This window comes from Danio rerio, chromosome 15, assembly GCF_052040795.2.
Source record: "Danio rerio strain M-AB ecotype USA chromosome 15, GRCz13ab, whole genome shotgun sequence".
NCBI classification, from domain to species: domain Eukaryota; kingdom Metazoa; phylum Chordata; class Actinopteri; order Cypriniformes; family Danionidae; genus Danio; species Danio rerio.
In genome coordinates, this window is record NC_141035.1 from 41990513 (window position 1) to 42007500 (window position 16988).

The window sequence follows — 16988 nt, forward strand, 5'->3', positions numbered from 1 at the left end:
TTTGTATTTTAAAATTATTTTTTTATTATAATTACTTCAGTCTTCTTTTAAAAATATGCTGATTTAGTGATGATATAGATGCATTATTATTATTATTATTATTATTATTATTATTATTATTATTATTATTATTATTATTATTATTATTAATATTAATATTATATTAGATTATTATTACTATTGTTATTATTGTTGTTGTTGTTGTTTTTGTTATTATTATTATTATTATTATTATTATTATTATTATCATTATTATTATTATTATTTAAAAACACTGTTCTAAACACTATTCTATTATTAAAATACTGTTCTAAACAATATTGTTTATAGGTAATTTCGCTGTTTTAGATTAGTTTTTAAAGCAGCATTGCAGAAATATACAGTTGTCAACATTTGAATAAAAAAAAAATCAGAATGAGAATAGATGAGAATAGGTGTTGAACAGATAATTCATTCACACACCTTTTTTTAACCGCTTGACTGCTATATATATAAAAAAGTGTGCACATTTCTTTGCTTTCCTGTTCTTGAAAAGCTCCTGTCGCCACTGAAACACTATCCTTTTTTGTTTATTATTTGATTTGTTTCGTTTTATTTTAAGTATGTTTGTGTGTCTTCTGTGTTAGAGTGCTTGTCTCATTCCTTTGGCTGCTGTCTTGCTGTCTTGACTCTGATGGCATAACGCAAAACCTCCAAACACACTCCGATATGCATGCGGATAATCATGCACAGAAACACACAAACCTTCCAGAGCCCGACTGAGCACTGCAGGCTTTTTAACACACACTCTTCTCTGTCTTCTTGTTTTTGCAGTTCAGTCGTTCACCTTCACCCCTGCAGGTACTGTTCATTTGTCCCGTCTTTTTGAAACCACCATCCCTTGTTCCTGCATTTATCTTTCTTTCCTTTGCAATATCCCTTTTTCATGATCCATAGTCACAGGTCTTTAGATGATGCCTACCTGACTTTGATCTCTTTTGATATTTTGATATAATATTTATTTTGTGTTGTTATTGTTAATATTATTATTTAATTATTTTTATATATTTATTATTTTTAATATTATTGATTTTTTTATTATTTAATTTATATATTTATTATATAGTATTTATAGTATTTATTAAATAAGATTTATTTATTTTTTTATGTTTTTTTGTTTTTAATATTTATTATGGATTTAATTGTTTATATGTTTATACTTTATTTTATTTCTTTGTTTTGATTATTTATTTATATTTATTATTATTTAATTATAATATTTATTATTATCCATTTTTAATTCATTAATTTTTTTCTTTTAAATGTTTGTATTAAATAATTTTAAATAATTTTATTTTTATTATTTATATATTTATTTTGGTTTATTATTATTATTATTATTATTATTATTATTATTATTATTAAATTATTTTCATTTTTAAATATTTTGTTATTGATTATTGAATATTATTGACTATTCTGTTTTATTTTCCAAAATACGTAATTACATCGATTTTTTTTTCTACGAAATAACAAGGTCAAACCTAAAAATGATGATGTCTGTGTATAAACTCTAAAACCCACAATGTTACTTATTTATTTTTTTAGACCCCCTTATAAACTTGTATCAAAGTCAGGTAGTAGATCTGTGAGCTGCAAGATCCTGCGGTTCTCCATTTGTGTTTCTTTCTCCTTTTCTTCAGGTCATTGTTTTTTCAGTGGTGGTCACCTGTTCTGATTTCCTCATGTGGGTTTTCCATCTCATCTTTATCCTTCTTTTGTTCTCCTATTCTCTCTTTCAGATTTCTTGCTTGTGCAGGTGTTGTGAATTGTTTTTGTTCTCTTTCTGAGTTCTCCGCTCTTTGATTCGTTGCTGTCTATGTTATTATCCGCTTGAACAAACTTACATATGGGATTCAGTTGTTCTCACCATGCGAGGTTGTCAACATGTTTTCTGAAGGTTTTTCCATCTCCCTCTAGTGAAATATGCTTCTGTATGTTTTATTCTACAATGGGCTAAATTAAAAATAGGCTGTCTTTGGGATATGATACTAAAATACTGAATATTGTATTATTCAGTATTATTCGTAGTATTGTATATATACAGTTGAAGTCAGAATTATTAGCCCTACCATTTTAAAATAATTCCCAAACAATGTTTAATAGAGCAAGGAATTGTTCACAGTATTTCCTGTAATATTCTTCCCTCTGGAGTAAGTCTTATTTGTTTTATATTGTCTAAAATAAAATCAGTTTGTAATTTTTTAAACCTTTTTAAAGTCAATATTGTTGGAACACATGCCAAATAAATAAGATCTAGCCCCGGACACACAAGATCCTGTCAGAAAAGGCCTGTTTCTCTGGCTATCCAGACAACAAGCCAGCAGGGCCGCCCAATACCCAAACAGAGACAGGCTGCACTGGTAAGCAGTATCTTCATAATGTCATTTAATAAAAAAAAATATATATATATATCAACAAATGAATCTGTATTGACGGTCTTTAAAAGTGAAGGAATTATCTACACACAATATGAACTCCCCATTAGAAAAAATATTACAAACTAGAAAATACTATTCATGAAAATACTTTCATCACAGACAAATCCATATGCCTAATACAAGCAGGCTGCGTTCCAGATCAGCTCAGCTTAATGACGTATTACCAACTTGATAGCAACCGTCTTTTTAAAGAAGCGTAACAGATTTAAAAAAATCAACAGTGTGTTGTAACTGATGTGCTTCATGTCGTATAATAAAACGTGAAAGTATCTTGAGTTTGTGGTAGCCACGGACTTTACTTAACCGATTTAACCAAAATCCCATTTGAAAAACCCATTGACTTTGGGACGAGGGACTGCTAAAATGCAAACTCGCTTCTGGGTTTTTGCATACAAATTGACGTCATAGATCCTCCACTCTATATGGAAAAATAAAATAAAAATTTAACAGTAATTATAGGAAAATAACCTTAAATTGTGCCAGAACATGCCGGATCCAGCACCTCTAAAATCTAATCCGGCACCTCCTCACCCGCCCTTCTCCCAGGTTCGCTGTTTACTTTCACTTTGTTCTGCCACTTCCCAACTCTCCTCATTTTCGTCCGCGACAACCAACCCCCATCCTGGCTCATAACTGTCGTGCGCGACACCTCTTCAATCTCGGGTAGCATGCCGGATCCCTTACCCCAATCTGTTCCGGGACCTCGCGATTCACAAATTAAGCACTGGAAAATAGTAACGATACTATAAAAACATAAAAAAATGACAGATAATAATCAATAATAATAGTCAAATCATTAACTAATGATCAATGAAATGATATAATGATAATTATGTAAATGAATAATGATCATATGACTAAATAAAATAATTAAATGAACATAAATAAATAAAAATAAAACACTTAGCAAATAAGTGGTTGTTTGCTTGAATAATCACATACATAAGCTTTCTACAAGGATTTTCGATTCCTTAGATTCTTTTTTATTATTAGCCCCCATAAGCAATATTTTTTCAGATTTTCTACAGAACAAAACATCATTACAATGACTTGTGTAATCACCCTAACTTGCCTAATTAACTTAGTTAAGCCTTTAAATTGCACTTTAAGCTGAATACTAGTGTCTTGAAAAATATCTAGTTAAATATTATGTGCTGTCATCATGCCAAAGATAAAGTAAATCTGTTATTAGAAATGAGTTAATAAAACTATTATTTTTAGAAATGTGTCGAAAAAATCTTATCGTTAAACAGAAATTGCTCAAAAAACTATACAGGGGTTCAAATAATTCAGAAGGGCTAATAATTCTATATATATATCCTATATATATATATATATATATATATATATATATATATATATATATATATATATATACACATATATAGGAAATTGTCGTTTGTTGTTGCTTTTACCAAATGTCATTTGTCTGCTATATACTGCAGAAAATAGTATGAGTGCTATTCCCAACATCACCTTATTGCCACCGACCTCATGATTTTCAATCCATCAAATATCCTCCCATTCTCAAATACGGTCACGCTGCCATTGATTTTCCACTTTATGTTCCCAATAGCAGCGAAATGTTTGTAATTCAATGGTTGGTTTGTCCGCAAGTGACGTGATATACAGGAGATTCACAGGCCTACAGAGGTTAACCAGTGATGACCTGATCCAGTCACACGCTCGGCCACAATCACAGTGTGAATTGATAACAAAAAAGCCAAAAAGAAAAAAAAAATCACTAAGGCTCGCTCCAGGTCTCTCAGGGACTGAGGTGTGCTTTTATCTTGTTGGAGGGTTTCGCTCCTAACTTCATTACAGATGAAATCAGTCTCTCTGCAAAATAGGACACCACTGCACTCCACTTTTCCAGAGATAAGACCATGGCAGTCAGGTGTCTAAGTCGTATGGCCTCAATATCCCTCGTCTCCGTTTTAATGCACTCCAGTGGTCTCTCCCCGCCACTGCTTCACTGGGCTTCAAGGTTGTTGGCTCCCAGGGGACGGCGTCTTTCTCGGTTTCCAGCACCCATGTGCTGAGCAGATAAGTGTAGCGTTCAGGTGCATTACTGACACGCCAGACCCCATGTGTGTGATTCCCGCGGAGGCAACGGCCCGTGGAAGAAAAATAAAACTCATATTATGTTGAATTTACTCAGAAATATTGGTTCATGTACTCACTGCAGTTCAGACAAACAAAAGGAGGATGCGTAGTGTAGTCATTGAAGCAACCGTGCTATTTACTTTAGTTATTATACTGCTTTGAGTTCTGTTTGTTGACAGGACTCTTGCCCGAGAAGAGATGTGATGCAAATGTTTACATTTTTTAGTTTACAAATGTGTGGCTCAGTGGTTAGCACTGTCTTCTCACAGCAAGAAGTTTGCTGGTTCGAGTTACAACTGGGCCAGTTGGCATTTCTGTGTGGAGTTAGCATGTTCTCCCAATGTTTGTGTGGGTTTCCTCCGGGTGCTTCAGTTTCCTCTACAGTCCAAAGACGTGTTATGGGTGAACTGGGTAAACAAAATGGTCATAGTGTGTGTGTGTGTGTGTGTGTGTGTGTGTGTGTGTGTGTGTGTGTGTGTGTGTGTGTGTGTGTGTGTGTGTGTGTGTGTGTGTGTGTGTATGGGTGTTTTAAAGTACTCGGTTGTGGCTGGAAGCGCATCCACTATGTAAAACATATGCTGGATTAGTTGACGATTCATCACGCTGTGGAAACCTCTGATATATAAGAGACTAAGCTGAAGGAAAATGAATGAATGAACATAGTGTTGTATGAGGAACAATGTTGTTACTGAATATTGTGCCTCATAATTTTAATTTGTAAAGGGAATAGGGTGCTTCCTTATGCATTTGTAACCCTTCTGGATCTACCTGCACCACTCGGAGCAGGGTCTGAACTGGTGCCTTACCCACAGCCTCAAGCAACGGTTGTAAGTTTACCTCTTTTGGTCAAAAGAATAAGGTTTATACACTCATCTCCGATGCAGTAACCCCCTCAGCCTCACTCCCATCTGGGTCACGCCACCAGTCTAACCTCTCCAGATCTGCCTGCACTGCTTTGAGCGGTATTTGAACTGGCACCTCTGGCACTGGAAAGCACTAACAAGCATGCTAATGACTGCACCCTCTAGCATCAGTGTGCCTCTTGTGAGTCGGGGAGTTAGGTTTACTTATGCAGCTCTTACTAGCTGCTCTTCATGACACTAACCCCACTCCCATCTAGGTCACAACACCAGTATATCCCCTTCAATATTGGTCATGCTATTGAGTAGCATTCCAGCTGGCATATCTGCAATGGGAGGTTGCTAAAAAGTGTGCTAATGACCACAGCTGCAAGTATCAGTTGCTATTGTATCTCATTTGTAAGCAGGGAATTAAGGTTTGCTCGCACAGCTCTCCTACAGTAAACCCCCCTCATCCTCACTCCCATCTGGGTCACGCCACCAATGCAATTCCTTCAGTTTTTTTCCGCACCACTCTGAAAGGGATTTAGGCAAATCTAGCTTGGAAGAGTGCTAACAAGGATGCTAATGATGGTAGCCTCCAGCATCAGTCAGTGAGCCTCTTGTGATTAAGGGAGTTAGGTTTATTTATGCAGCTCTTACTAGCTGCTCTCCATAACGTCCACTCAAATTCACTGTCATCCATGTCATAACACCAGTATATCCCCTTCAATTTTGCTCATGCTATTGAGTAGCATTTGAACTGGAATACCTGAAATGGGAGGTTGCTATGAAGGATGCTAATGACCACAGCTGCGAGCATCAGTTGCTATTGTACCTCATTTGGAGGCAGGGAAGTAATGTTTGCTCACACAGCTCGCCTAAACTAAACCAACCCTCAACCTCACTCGCTTCTAGGGAGCAATGCAATACCTACAGTTCTTCTTGCACCACTCTGGGAGGGATTTAGATTGGCAAATCTAGCCTGGAAGAGTGCTAACAAGGATGTTTATGATGGTAGCCTCCAGCATCAGTCAGTAGTGTGCCTCTTGTGACTGTAGGTAATGACAACAGTTACAAACCTCAGTTGCTAGTGTACCCCATTTATGACCAGGGGATTACGTTTTGCTCACAAAGCTCCCCTGCACTTACCCCATCTACCCTCACTCCCATCTGGGTCACGTCACCAATGCAATGCCTTCAGTTCTTCTCGCAGCACTCTGGGAAGGATTTAAGCAAATCTAGCATGGAATAGTGCTAACAAGGATGTTAATGATTGTTAATAATCTTGTGACTGAGGGAATGAGATAGGATTTTTTCTTACAGATCTTACATGCTGCCCTCTATAACACTAACCCCACTCAACCTCACTCCCATCCAGGTCACAACTCCAGTATACCTCCTTCAATTCTTCTTGTACTACTAATCAACATTCGAGCTGGCATACATGGATTGGGAAGGTATTACCAAGAATGCTAATCTCCACCGTTACAAGCCTCAGTTGCTAGTGTACACCGTTTATGACCATGAAAGTGAGGTTTGCTCACAGAGCTACCCTACACTTACCCCCATCAACCCTCACTTCCATCTGGGTCAAGCTACCAATCCAATGCATCTAGTTCTCCTTGCAACACTCTGGGAGGGATTCAGATTGGCATTTACGGTGCAAACAAGGATTCTCAATGACTCATTCCTTATGTCCAGTCAGTACTGTGCGTCTTGCAGCAAGGGGAATGGAGTTTACTCACACAACTCATACTAGCTGATATGCATTAAACTAATTCTCATCGACTTTTCTCCAATCCGGGTCACGGCACCAACACAAATCCTCCCGTTAGACTCACACTGCTCTGAAAAGAATTCATATTGGAGTCTTCAGCAAGAAAGTCAGGGATGCTAGCAAAGATGCTAAAGACCATAGAATCCTACTAGCTGGCCCCTTCTCTCAATTTCTCTCGTATTGGGATCATGGCACCAATATTTACTCAAATCACTCTGAGCAAGATTTGAACAGGCATATGTAGCATGGAAGACGGGTATGTTTACAAGTTTGTTAAATAGAGCCTCCTACTGCCTGTCTTCTATTACCCACCTCAACGTCATTCTCATCAGGGCACCAGTTTAACCACTCCAGTTAGAGACACATACTATAAGGCATCAATTAACAATGAGGCTAAAAACTGCATTCTCTATTGTCCGTTGTTGTGAAGCCAGAGGAGGGATGTTTACTCACACAACTCCTACTAGCTGACCTCTATTACATACACAGATCACACTTGTTCAAAGTTTTAGAGCAGGAGAGTCCAAACTCTGTCCTAGAGGGCTGGGGTCCTACATATTTTAGTTCCAACCCCATTTAAACACACCTGAACCAGCTAATCAAGCTCTTTCTAGGTGTAGTAGAAACTTCCAGGCAGGTTGGAGTTAAACTATGCTGGACACTGGACCTCCAAGCTTGGACACCCCTTTTTTAGAGGCACCAATGAGCTTTGGTTTGAATCTTTGTTTTATTCTGGAGCCAAACTGTCTTCGACTCATTTTCATGGTTCACTGCAAATCCTGTGAACATTTTAGTGTTTATAGAACAAAGAAAGACGGTCAATGCCAAAAGGATGGGAGGGTGTTTTTGTTCTGAAAAGATATGCAGGCACTTGTGTTTGATCGAGGCTGCGGGGTGTTAAAAATGCATAATCCAAATACACCTGTTAACACAAACACACACTTTCCCTCTTTAAACCTGCCATCGCTGTGAGGCTAAATCAAGTTGCGCTTGTGCGGGAAGGAAGGATTTGATGGAATTTTTATATGGGCGATTTTGTCGTGCCGCAGTAAATGCTTATTAAAGAGGAGTAATCAGTTTTCATATTGGAGAGAGTGCTTATCTGGAGCTCAGCCTAAAGCCGAGACCAGCGCCAGTCTACGGGCCACATCAAAGCGTCAGCAATGTGTCCTATTGTAGATAGGCACTTAACAGACCCACACACACATAAAACGAGTCCCTTGGGGAGAGAAAATACCTTTAGTGTTTGTTCTCAATTTACTGAAATGCCAGATTCTGGAATTAGCCGTGAATGCAAATAAACCCAACAAACTATGCGCTCAAAGGAGAGATGGACGCTGGTTAGTGTTCATCAAGTTGAATGCCTGGACTGTTTGTGTGTCAGAAGAGGTGATGGATTGTTAACCGTGGAGAGCAAATGTCACCGATCTAATTCGGATTCTCCGCAGGGTGTCTAAACAGACCAGGAGTCACCCTGGACTAGTTGAAATGATGTTTGTTAAGTAATCTTAAAGCGAAAATGTAAATTCTGATTTATTTACTCTTGCCATTTCAATCTGTACTTGAATGGAGTTCAACGTTGTTTTGCATCCCATTAACATTTGTCAAATGGAATTATTTTACACTACTTTTTCTCAATAATCCATTACTTCATTGTTTCTTTTTGAACACTATTTGTTTAAAATCACTTTCATTTGGCAAGAATGTGAAGGAATATAGACTAAATTGGAGTTGCCATGATTTCATTCATTCATTGCTGATTTATTTTGCAGTTTGAGAAGTTCTGAGCCATTTGTACAAACTTTCCAGCTGTGTAAATGTTCATGTTTCAAAACAATCATGAATTAGGACGAGAATAAGTGATTGATTTCTTGTTATAATGAATGTAATGATGACTCAGTCTTTTTCTCTCTGTTTTCTACCCTTTTTCTGACCCCAGTGACGTTCCAGCGTGTTGATGGAGGCTTGATGAGCAACGGGAGGTAAGATTCCTGTCATCTGCTCTCTCGTTTCCCCTTGTTATTCCTCAGCATGCCACAAAACAGCGCTGGTTATTATCTTTGTGCCAATCACCTGCCTTTAACCTTCAAAGACCAGCCCCTCAATTCCAAACCTCATTCATATTCTGTCCATCATCCTCTGGAAGGTCATCAAAACCATTATCCTCTACAAGGCAGTCGTCTTCCAGCCCGCACTCCGCTTTTAAGGGTTCGCGCCATCGCTGCACTGTTAGAAATTCATCTTAAGGGACGCTTCGGAAGAGAGAATTGAAAGGTTGTTTCTATAGGTTTCTGTGAGAGTTCTTGTGACACACAGCCGTTTCTCATGGGTCAGCAGCTTGATTAACCTTCTAAAAGTCACGCCAGAGTCCATCAATGCGGAACAATTCTTTGCATAACCAATAAAACAGGCTTCGTTCAGATATAAAGAAATAATTCAACCAAAAATATTCAAGATATTGGGCACTTTGCTGGTGTCAAACAGACAATCTGTGATCCCAGGAGGATCTGCATCAGTAATCAAGGCAAGATTATATAGGTCCATATTTATATATAACATTATCTAATTATTGCATTAATATGCAATTAAATACAGTATATATTACAACTTATGACTTGAAAAGTGAAATATTATTAGATATTTTATATATATAAATAATATCTAATAATATATTTATACTGTAATACATTTACAACATATAACCATATACATAGCATTGTCTTTATTGCTGATTCATTTTAATTTATTACAAAAAATATTTCATTTAAATGAGATTATATGTATGGTATTAGTCATTAAAATGCATTTTGCTTTTATGTAAAAGGGCTATTGAAAATGTAGATTATGTATTTATAAACTATTACAAATGATTAAATAGCTTGTTGTTTAAATTCAACAAGCTATTTATAAACCATACTGTCAACAGTCTACAGTAACTTACTGGCAGCAGTTCGCCAGTAACTTACCGTAAATTAATTATAGCAACTTACCGCACCATTTTTCTTGCTTTATATTTATTTACAGTATTGTATATCTTTACTGTATAATATACAGTAATTTTCACAATGCAACTTTAAAATACAGTAACATACTGCATAACTGTCCTAGAGTAAAATTAAGATGTAAATGTGGAAACGTAAATGTTATTTATGTGTACAGCATTGTTTACCTTGCTGTTTATTTATTTACAGTATTGTATATCTTTACTGTAATACATGCAGTAATGTTCACAATGCAACTTTAAAATACAGAAACATACTGCATAACTGTCCTACAGTAAAATGAAGATCGAAATGTGAATGCACTATTTACCTTGTTGTTTATTTATATATTTACAGTACAGTATATCTTTACTGTAAAACATGCAGTATTTTCCACAGTGTAACTTTAAAATGCAGTAACATACTGCACATCTGTCCTACAGTAAAATTAAGATCTAAATGTGAAAATGTAAAGGTTATTTACATTTGCTGCACCATTTATCTTGCTTTATTTGTATTTACAGTATTGTATATCTTTACTGTAAAACACACAGTAATGTTCAAAATGCAACTTTAAAATACAGTAACATACTGCACATCTGTCCTACAGTAAAATGAAGATCTTATTGTGAAAGGTAAATGTTATTTACATTTACAGCACCATTTACCTTGTTTTACTTGTATTTACAGTATTGTATATCTTTACTGTAAAATATACTGTAATTTTCACAATGCAGCTTTTAAATACAGAAACGTTTTACACAATTGTCCTACAGTAAAATGAAGATCTAAATTTGAAAATGTTAATGTTATTTACATTTGCAGCATCATTTACCTACCTTTATTTGTATTTACTGTATTGTATATATTTACAGTTATACAAACAGTAGTTTTCACAATGCAGCTTTAAAATCCAGTAACATACTCCATAAGTGTCCTACAGTAAAATGAAGATCTAAATTTAAAAATGTAAATGTTATTTACATTTTCTGCACCATTTATCTTGCTTTATTTGTATTTACAGTATTGTATATCTTTACTGTAAAACACACAGTAATGTTCAAAATGCAACTTTAAAATACAGTAACATACTGCACATCTGTCCTACAGTAAAATGAAGATCTTACTGTGAAAGGTAAATGTTATTTACATTTACAGCACCATTTACCTTGTTTTACTTGTATTTACAGTATTGTATATCTTTACTGTAAAATATACTGTAATTTTCACAATGCAGCTTTTAAATACAGAAACATATTACACAATTGTCCTACAGTAAAATGAAGATCTAAATTTGAAAATGTTAATGTTATTTACATTTGCAGCATCATTTACCTACCTTTATTTGTATTTACAGTATTGTACTGTATATCTTTACAGATAAACAAACAGTAATTTTCAAAATGCAGCTTTAAAATCCAGTAACATACTGCATAAGTGTCCTACAGTAAAATGAAGATCTAAATTTGAAAATGTAATTGTTATTTACATTTACAGTACCATTTACCTTGCTTTATTTTGTATTTACAGTATTGTATATCTTGTAAAATATACTGCATAATGCATTTTCACAATGCAGCTTTAAAATACAGTAACATACTGCATAACTTTTCTTTATTTAAGTATTTGTAGATATTTGGATTAGAAGCAAGAAGACAAGACAGTGAAACAGGTGCAAATTTGAGAGCCTGTAATAAATGGTCTGTTGGGTATTTTGAGCTGAAACTTTGCAGACACATTCTGTGGACACCAGAGGTTTATTTGACATCCTGTAAAAAAAAAGGGGCATAACACTGGGAAAAAAGAAAGAAAACATCCATATTCTGAGCGGATCGGTCCTGTCAGGTGTGATAAAAGACCCCCAGACAACAAAACACCCCTGATTCTCCAGGTCCAGCAGGTAACTAGTGTCATTCAAATGAACCCTTCCTCTCCTTTTTGCCCCCGAAAAAAAACGTGAAGCCCGTCAGAAGATTCCGGAAGGGTTAGGCTAGCCTTTCCCTGGGGTAATTATTTTTACATTATTACACGTGCTCATATTCCAGCCGCCCAGCCGAGGTGACAGGCAAATTTATCACTGTGGGGGTCCGTAAGGCGGCGGGGACGGAGGGGGGGCTGACAAATGATAAAATAAAACCCTTCTCTGCTTAAATTGTTCCTGCTAATTCTTTTTGGGGGGTGAGATTTATGAGCAGCTAGCCGTCCGTGAAGGGAGATGTGCGTAGATTTGTGTGCACACGTACAGTATGTGTGTGCGTGGTGTGTGTTTGACAGAATGCAGGGTACACAAACAGGCAGATCGCATATTTTCATCCATCAGTCACATGCGATATCAGAGCGAGCTTGATGTATACGCGTATCATCGCTGTGGGTGCATCTGCTGATAAAACTGGGTGCTCATGGGAAACCATACATTCGACTACATATAGTAATCCATCAAAATAGCATTTACATTTTTTTAAATATCAAAACGCTCGAATTCGGTTAAATGTTTGTCTAAAATGCTAATGTTATGCTTAAATATCTGATATGTAGTGTATTTAATTAATGATTTTTGTAAATGACACAGTATTTAACTGTAATATGAACTGAATTTTACTGTAGGACAGTTATGCAGTATGTTAATGTATGTTAAAGTTGCATTATGAAAATTACTGTATATTTTACAGTAAAGATATACTATACTGTACTGTACTACATTTTCACATTTACATCTTAATTACGTACATTTTACTCAATTCTACTTTTTTAATGATGGACTAAAGTTTTGGAGGCAGTGTGTTAATACGATTGACAAAACGTGAGATTGAATAAATTTTTTAACGTGCGAAAATTACAGACAAAAATTTCGGATTTACTACCTTATTTTTACATTTTAGTATGACTCACTAATCACCCAATGACAATTTGGTTGAGGAGTGGGGTTTTTGTGGGCATGCCTCTTTTAAAAAAAAAATGTAATAAGTTTTTATTCAAACTAAATTGTACACTGTAAAAAAAATCTGTAATTTTATGGCTTATTTCCGGCAAAAAAAAAGTAAAATAACAGCCGTTTAATTACAGCATTTTACTGTACAATAACAGAGGTTGAATAACAGAAATTTACCAAAAAAAATTAATATTTTAAGGAAATTTCATATTTCAATTTAATATCTGTTATTTTACAGTAAATAGTCAAATAGCCGGAAATAGCCTGAATAGTCAAAACACCTCTCAACATGCCTTTGCAGAAATGCAAAAAAAGTTTTAATGACAGACTAAAGATCTGGAGTCAGTGTGTCAATCAGATTGACATAACATGAGGTCAAATTTATTTTTTAACGTGAATGAAAATGAAATTGAATGTATTTGTACAAAATAGCCTCTTTTGTACAAAAGCGTTTTTGGATTTTGCCTTTGATTTGTATGGCACAACAAGAGGTTGAATTAATTTTTTTGCATGCGAAAATTACAGATGAAAAATTTTGGATTCAGTGTGCCGTAACCTTAATTAACCTTAATAGTGATACCTTGTCTTTAGCTACATGGCACCCTAGAGATCACAGATAAGCACTTAGCTTTGTAGATGTGAATTAAAACAGACATTCCTCGTAGTAACACTAATATGTTGGTGAATTTAATGCATTATATTGCTATTCACAGAGCCTTATTTTTCGATTTATTTCTCATTTATTTGAATCTGTCCCCTACCAGTAATAAGGTAATACTCTGTATTCTTTACATATAAATTGCTTATAAATGCTTAATATATATATATATATATATATATATATATATATATATATATATATATATATATATATATATATATATATATATATATATATTTATTTATTTATTTATTTACCTTAATTCCTATAAATTTGTATGATCTTGTTTTTTACATTTTGGTACAACTTGCCAATCCCCCAATGACAATCTAGTTGAGGAGTGGGGTGCGAGTGGACACGCATCTTTTTTTTTTTTTTACGTACATTTTACTTCAAATTAAGTTGTATGTATTGTACAAAATACCCACTTTTCACACAACAGCCGTTTTAGATTGTGCCTTTCACTTGTACGGTAGTGCTAAATAGTCAAAACATCTCTCCAAATGCCTGTAAGGATGCAAAAATGCTAAAATTTTAACCCGATAAAAAATTTTTTATGACGATGAACGTTTTGGAGGCAGTGTGTCAATACGATTGACATTACATGAAGTTGAATTTATTTTTAACATGCGAAAATTTCGGATTCGGTTTGCAAAAATCTTAAATCATATAAATTTGTATGATCTCATATTTACACTTTAATACAATATGCTTATCACGCAATTACAATTGGGTTGAGGGGTGGGGTTTCTGTGGGCACGCCTTTTTTTTAAAAAAAAACATACATTTTCATTCAAATTAAATTGTGTTGTTTGTATTCGTACAAATATTTTTCGCATTTGTACAAACTAGCCACTTTTCATGCATTGTGTCAAATAATAAGATTTCTAGTGAGATCGGACTGAATTTTCATTTAATTCCTGACATCCACATGTCTCCTCATTGTCTCATCTGCTGGATCTGCAGAGTGAAGGTGTTTCGGTGTCTGGAATTAAAGCCTCAGCGTGTGTCACATGACTCTCCCACAGGAAATGAAGTTCTGCTGATTGATTTGAAGATTTTACCCGAGATCCCATGGGTCTCCTGTCTAATCAAAGAGGACGTCCACTTGTGTCTTTTTTTTTTTAATAGTGATACCTTGTCTTTAGCTACATGGCACCCTAGAGATCACAGATAAGCACTTAGCTCTGTAGATGTGAATTAAAACAGACATTCCTCGTAGTAACACTATTATGTTGGTGAATTTAATGCATTATATTGCTATTCACAGAGCCTTATTTTTCGATTTATTTCTCATTTATTTGAATCTGTCCCCTACCAGTAATAAGGTAATACTCTGTATTCTTTACATATAAATTGCTTATAAATGCTTAAAATAAATATATATATATATATATATATATATATATATATATATATATATATATATATATATATATATATATATATATATATATATATATATATATATATATATATATATATATTTATTTATTTATTTATTTATTTATTTAAATACTAAATATATTTGCAGATAACACACATTTTAATTTTATAATTGTTTATTGAACAAATTATTTTTATACTAAAGTGTTCATACCCTTAATACAAAAAATTACAGTATGTTGTGCATTATACATTTATTAGTTTTATGTATTTAATTTTTATTTAATTTATAATTTTTTTTACATTTTCAAGTAGCACACATTTTAATCTTTATAATTAATCCTTATCCTGAAATGTATACCCCTAAATTAATTTAATTTTATTTAATTTTATTTTTATTTAAATACTGGTCAAATATATTTGCAAATAACACACATTTTTAATTTGCACATAGTTTAAAGGACAAATTCATTTATATACTGAAGGATATATGCCATATTTTATCCCTATTATGCCCTATACTAAAAACAACAGAAAAAAAAATAACAGTACGTTGTGGAATATACATTTATTTTTCTATTAATTTTTTTTTTTTACTTTTTTTTTTTTTAAATACTGGTAAAATACATTTGCAAGTGGCACACATTTTTAATTCGTATATTTTGTTTTTATTAAACAAGTTAATCTTTATACTTATTTCATTTTATTGATTAATAAACAATGTTCAAAATATTACAGTACTTCATACATTATGTAACATTTTTTTTTTTCAAATACTGGTAAACTATATTTGCAAATAACACACAATTTAATTTACACGTTGTTTATTGAACAAATGAATGTTTAATATTTAAGTGTATATCCCATATACTAAAAACAATAGAATATATTACAGTACTTCTTGCATTATATGGCATATTTATGTATTCATTTTTTTTTTTTTTTGATATTTAAATACTGGTAAATATATATTTGCAAATAACACGTTTTAATTTGCACATTGTTTATTGAATAAATGTATTTTTAAACTGAAGTGTATATGCCATATTAATTAAAAGTAATAGAAACAACATAATAATAAAAACATAATAAAAAATAAAATAGTAATAAAAAAATAATAAAATAAGCAAAGTAATAAAAATAATAAAAACTACGGATATTACAATACTTCTTGCACTATGTAGCATATTTATTTATTTATTTATTTATTTATTTATTTAGTTATTTATTTATTTATTTATATATTTGTTTTTCAATACAGGAAGTTCACATTTTACCAGTTACTTTTCGTTTTTTTAAAGTATTGACCTATCGTTATCCATAGCTGTAATATAAAGTATATACAGGCTTTTTGTAGTTTTACCAAAATCTTCTCTACACTGAAGTAGGTTTTGTGTCAGTGTTTATGGATGGATTCTGCATTTCTGGAGAGATGATGGCGAACAGGAGAACATGTTCATTTGTTACAGTCTTTGTTTATCGCATTAATTAGATGAAAGCAAATGAAGCCGCCGCGTCTGTTTCTGCAGCTCCTCATTGGCTGCTGCCAAATCGCTCGTACTGAGCAATTACGCTTAATCGATCACAGAATAAATGATTCATGGAAGATGAATAGGCGGCATATTGGTCAGGCCCTGAACTGATGGAAACTGATAATAGCAGTTTGGGCTTTTCTTAGACACTTGTTTTCTCTTATACATGCAGACTTATTTTCTACCATTCTGCTCTTTGTTCTTTATTTTTGTATGTTTGGGATAATTATTTTTTATTGTTATTTATAATTGCAATTATTATAATTATAATAATGTTTTTTTTTATTTGCTGTT

The 16988-nt window shown here is 33.7% G+C and overlaps 1 protein-coding gene across 10 annotated transcripts in view; it reads left to right on the forward strand.

Moving 5' to 3' along the window:
- The window catches only part of robo2 (roundabout, axon guidance receptor, homolog 2 (Drosophila)), an 848620-nt gene that overhangs the window by 782294 nt on the left and 49338 nt on the right, over window positions 1-16988 (forward strand). For 5 of the 10 annotated variants that reach the window (XM_087283262.1, XM_087283263.1, XM_087283266.1 and 2 more), the window contains 2 exon segments: window positions 814-840; window positions 9145-9187. In XM_087283262.1, coding sequence (XP_087139388.1) covers window positions 814-840; window positions 9145-9187 — 70 coding nt within the window. 10 annotated transcript variants of the gene reach the window in all.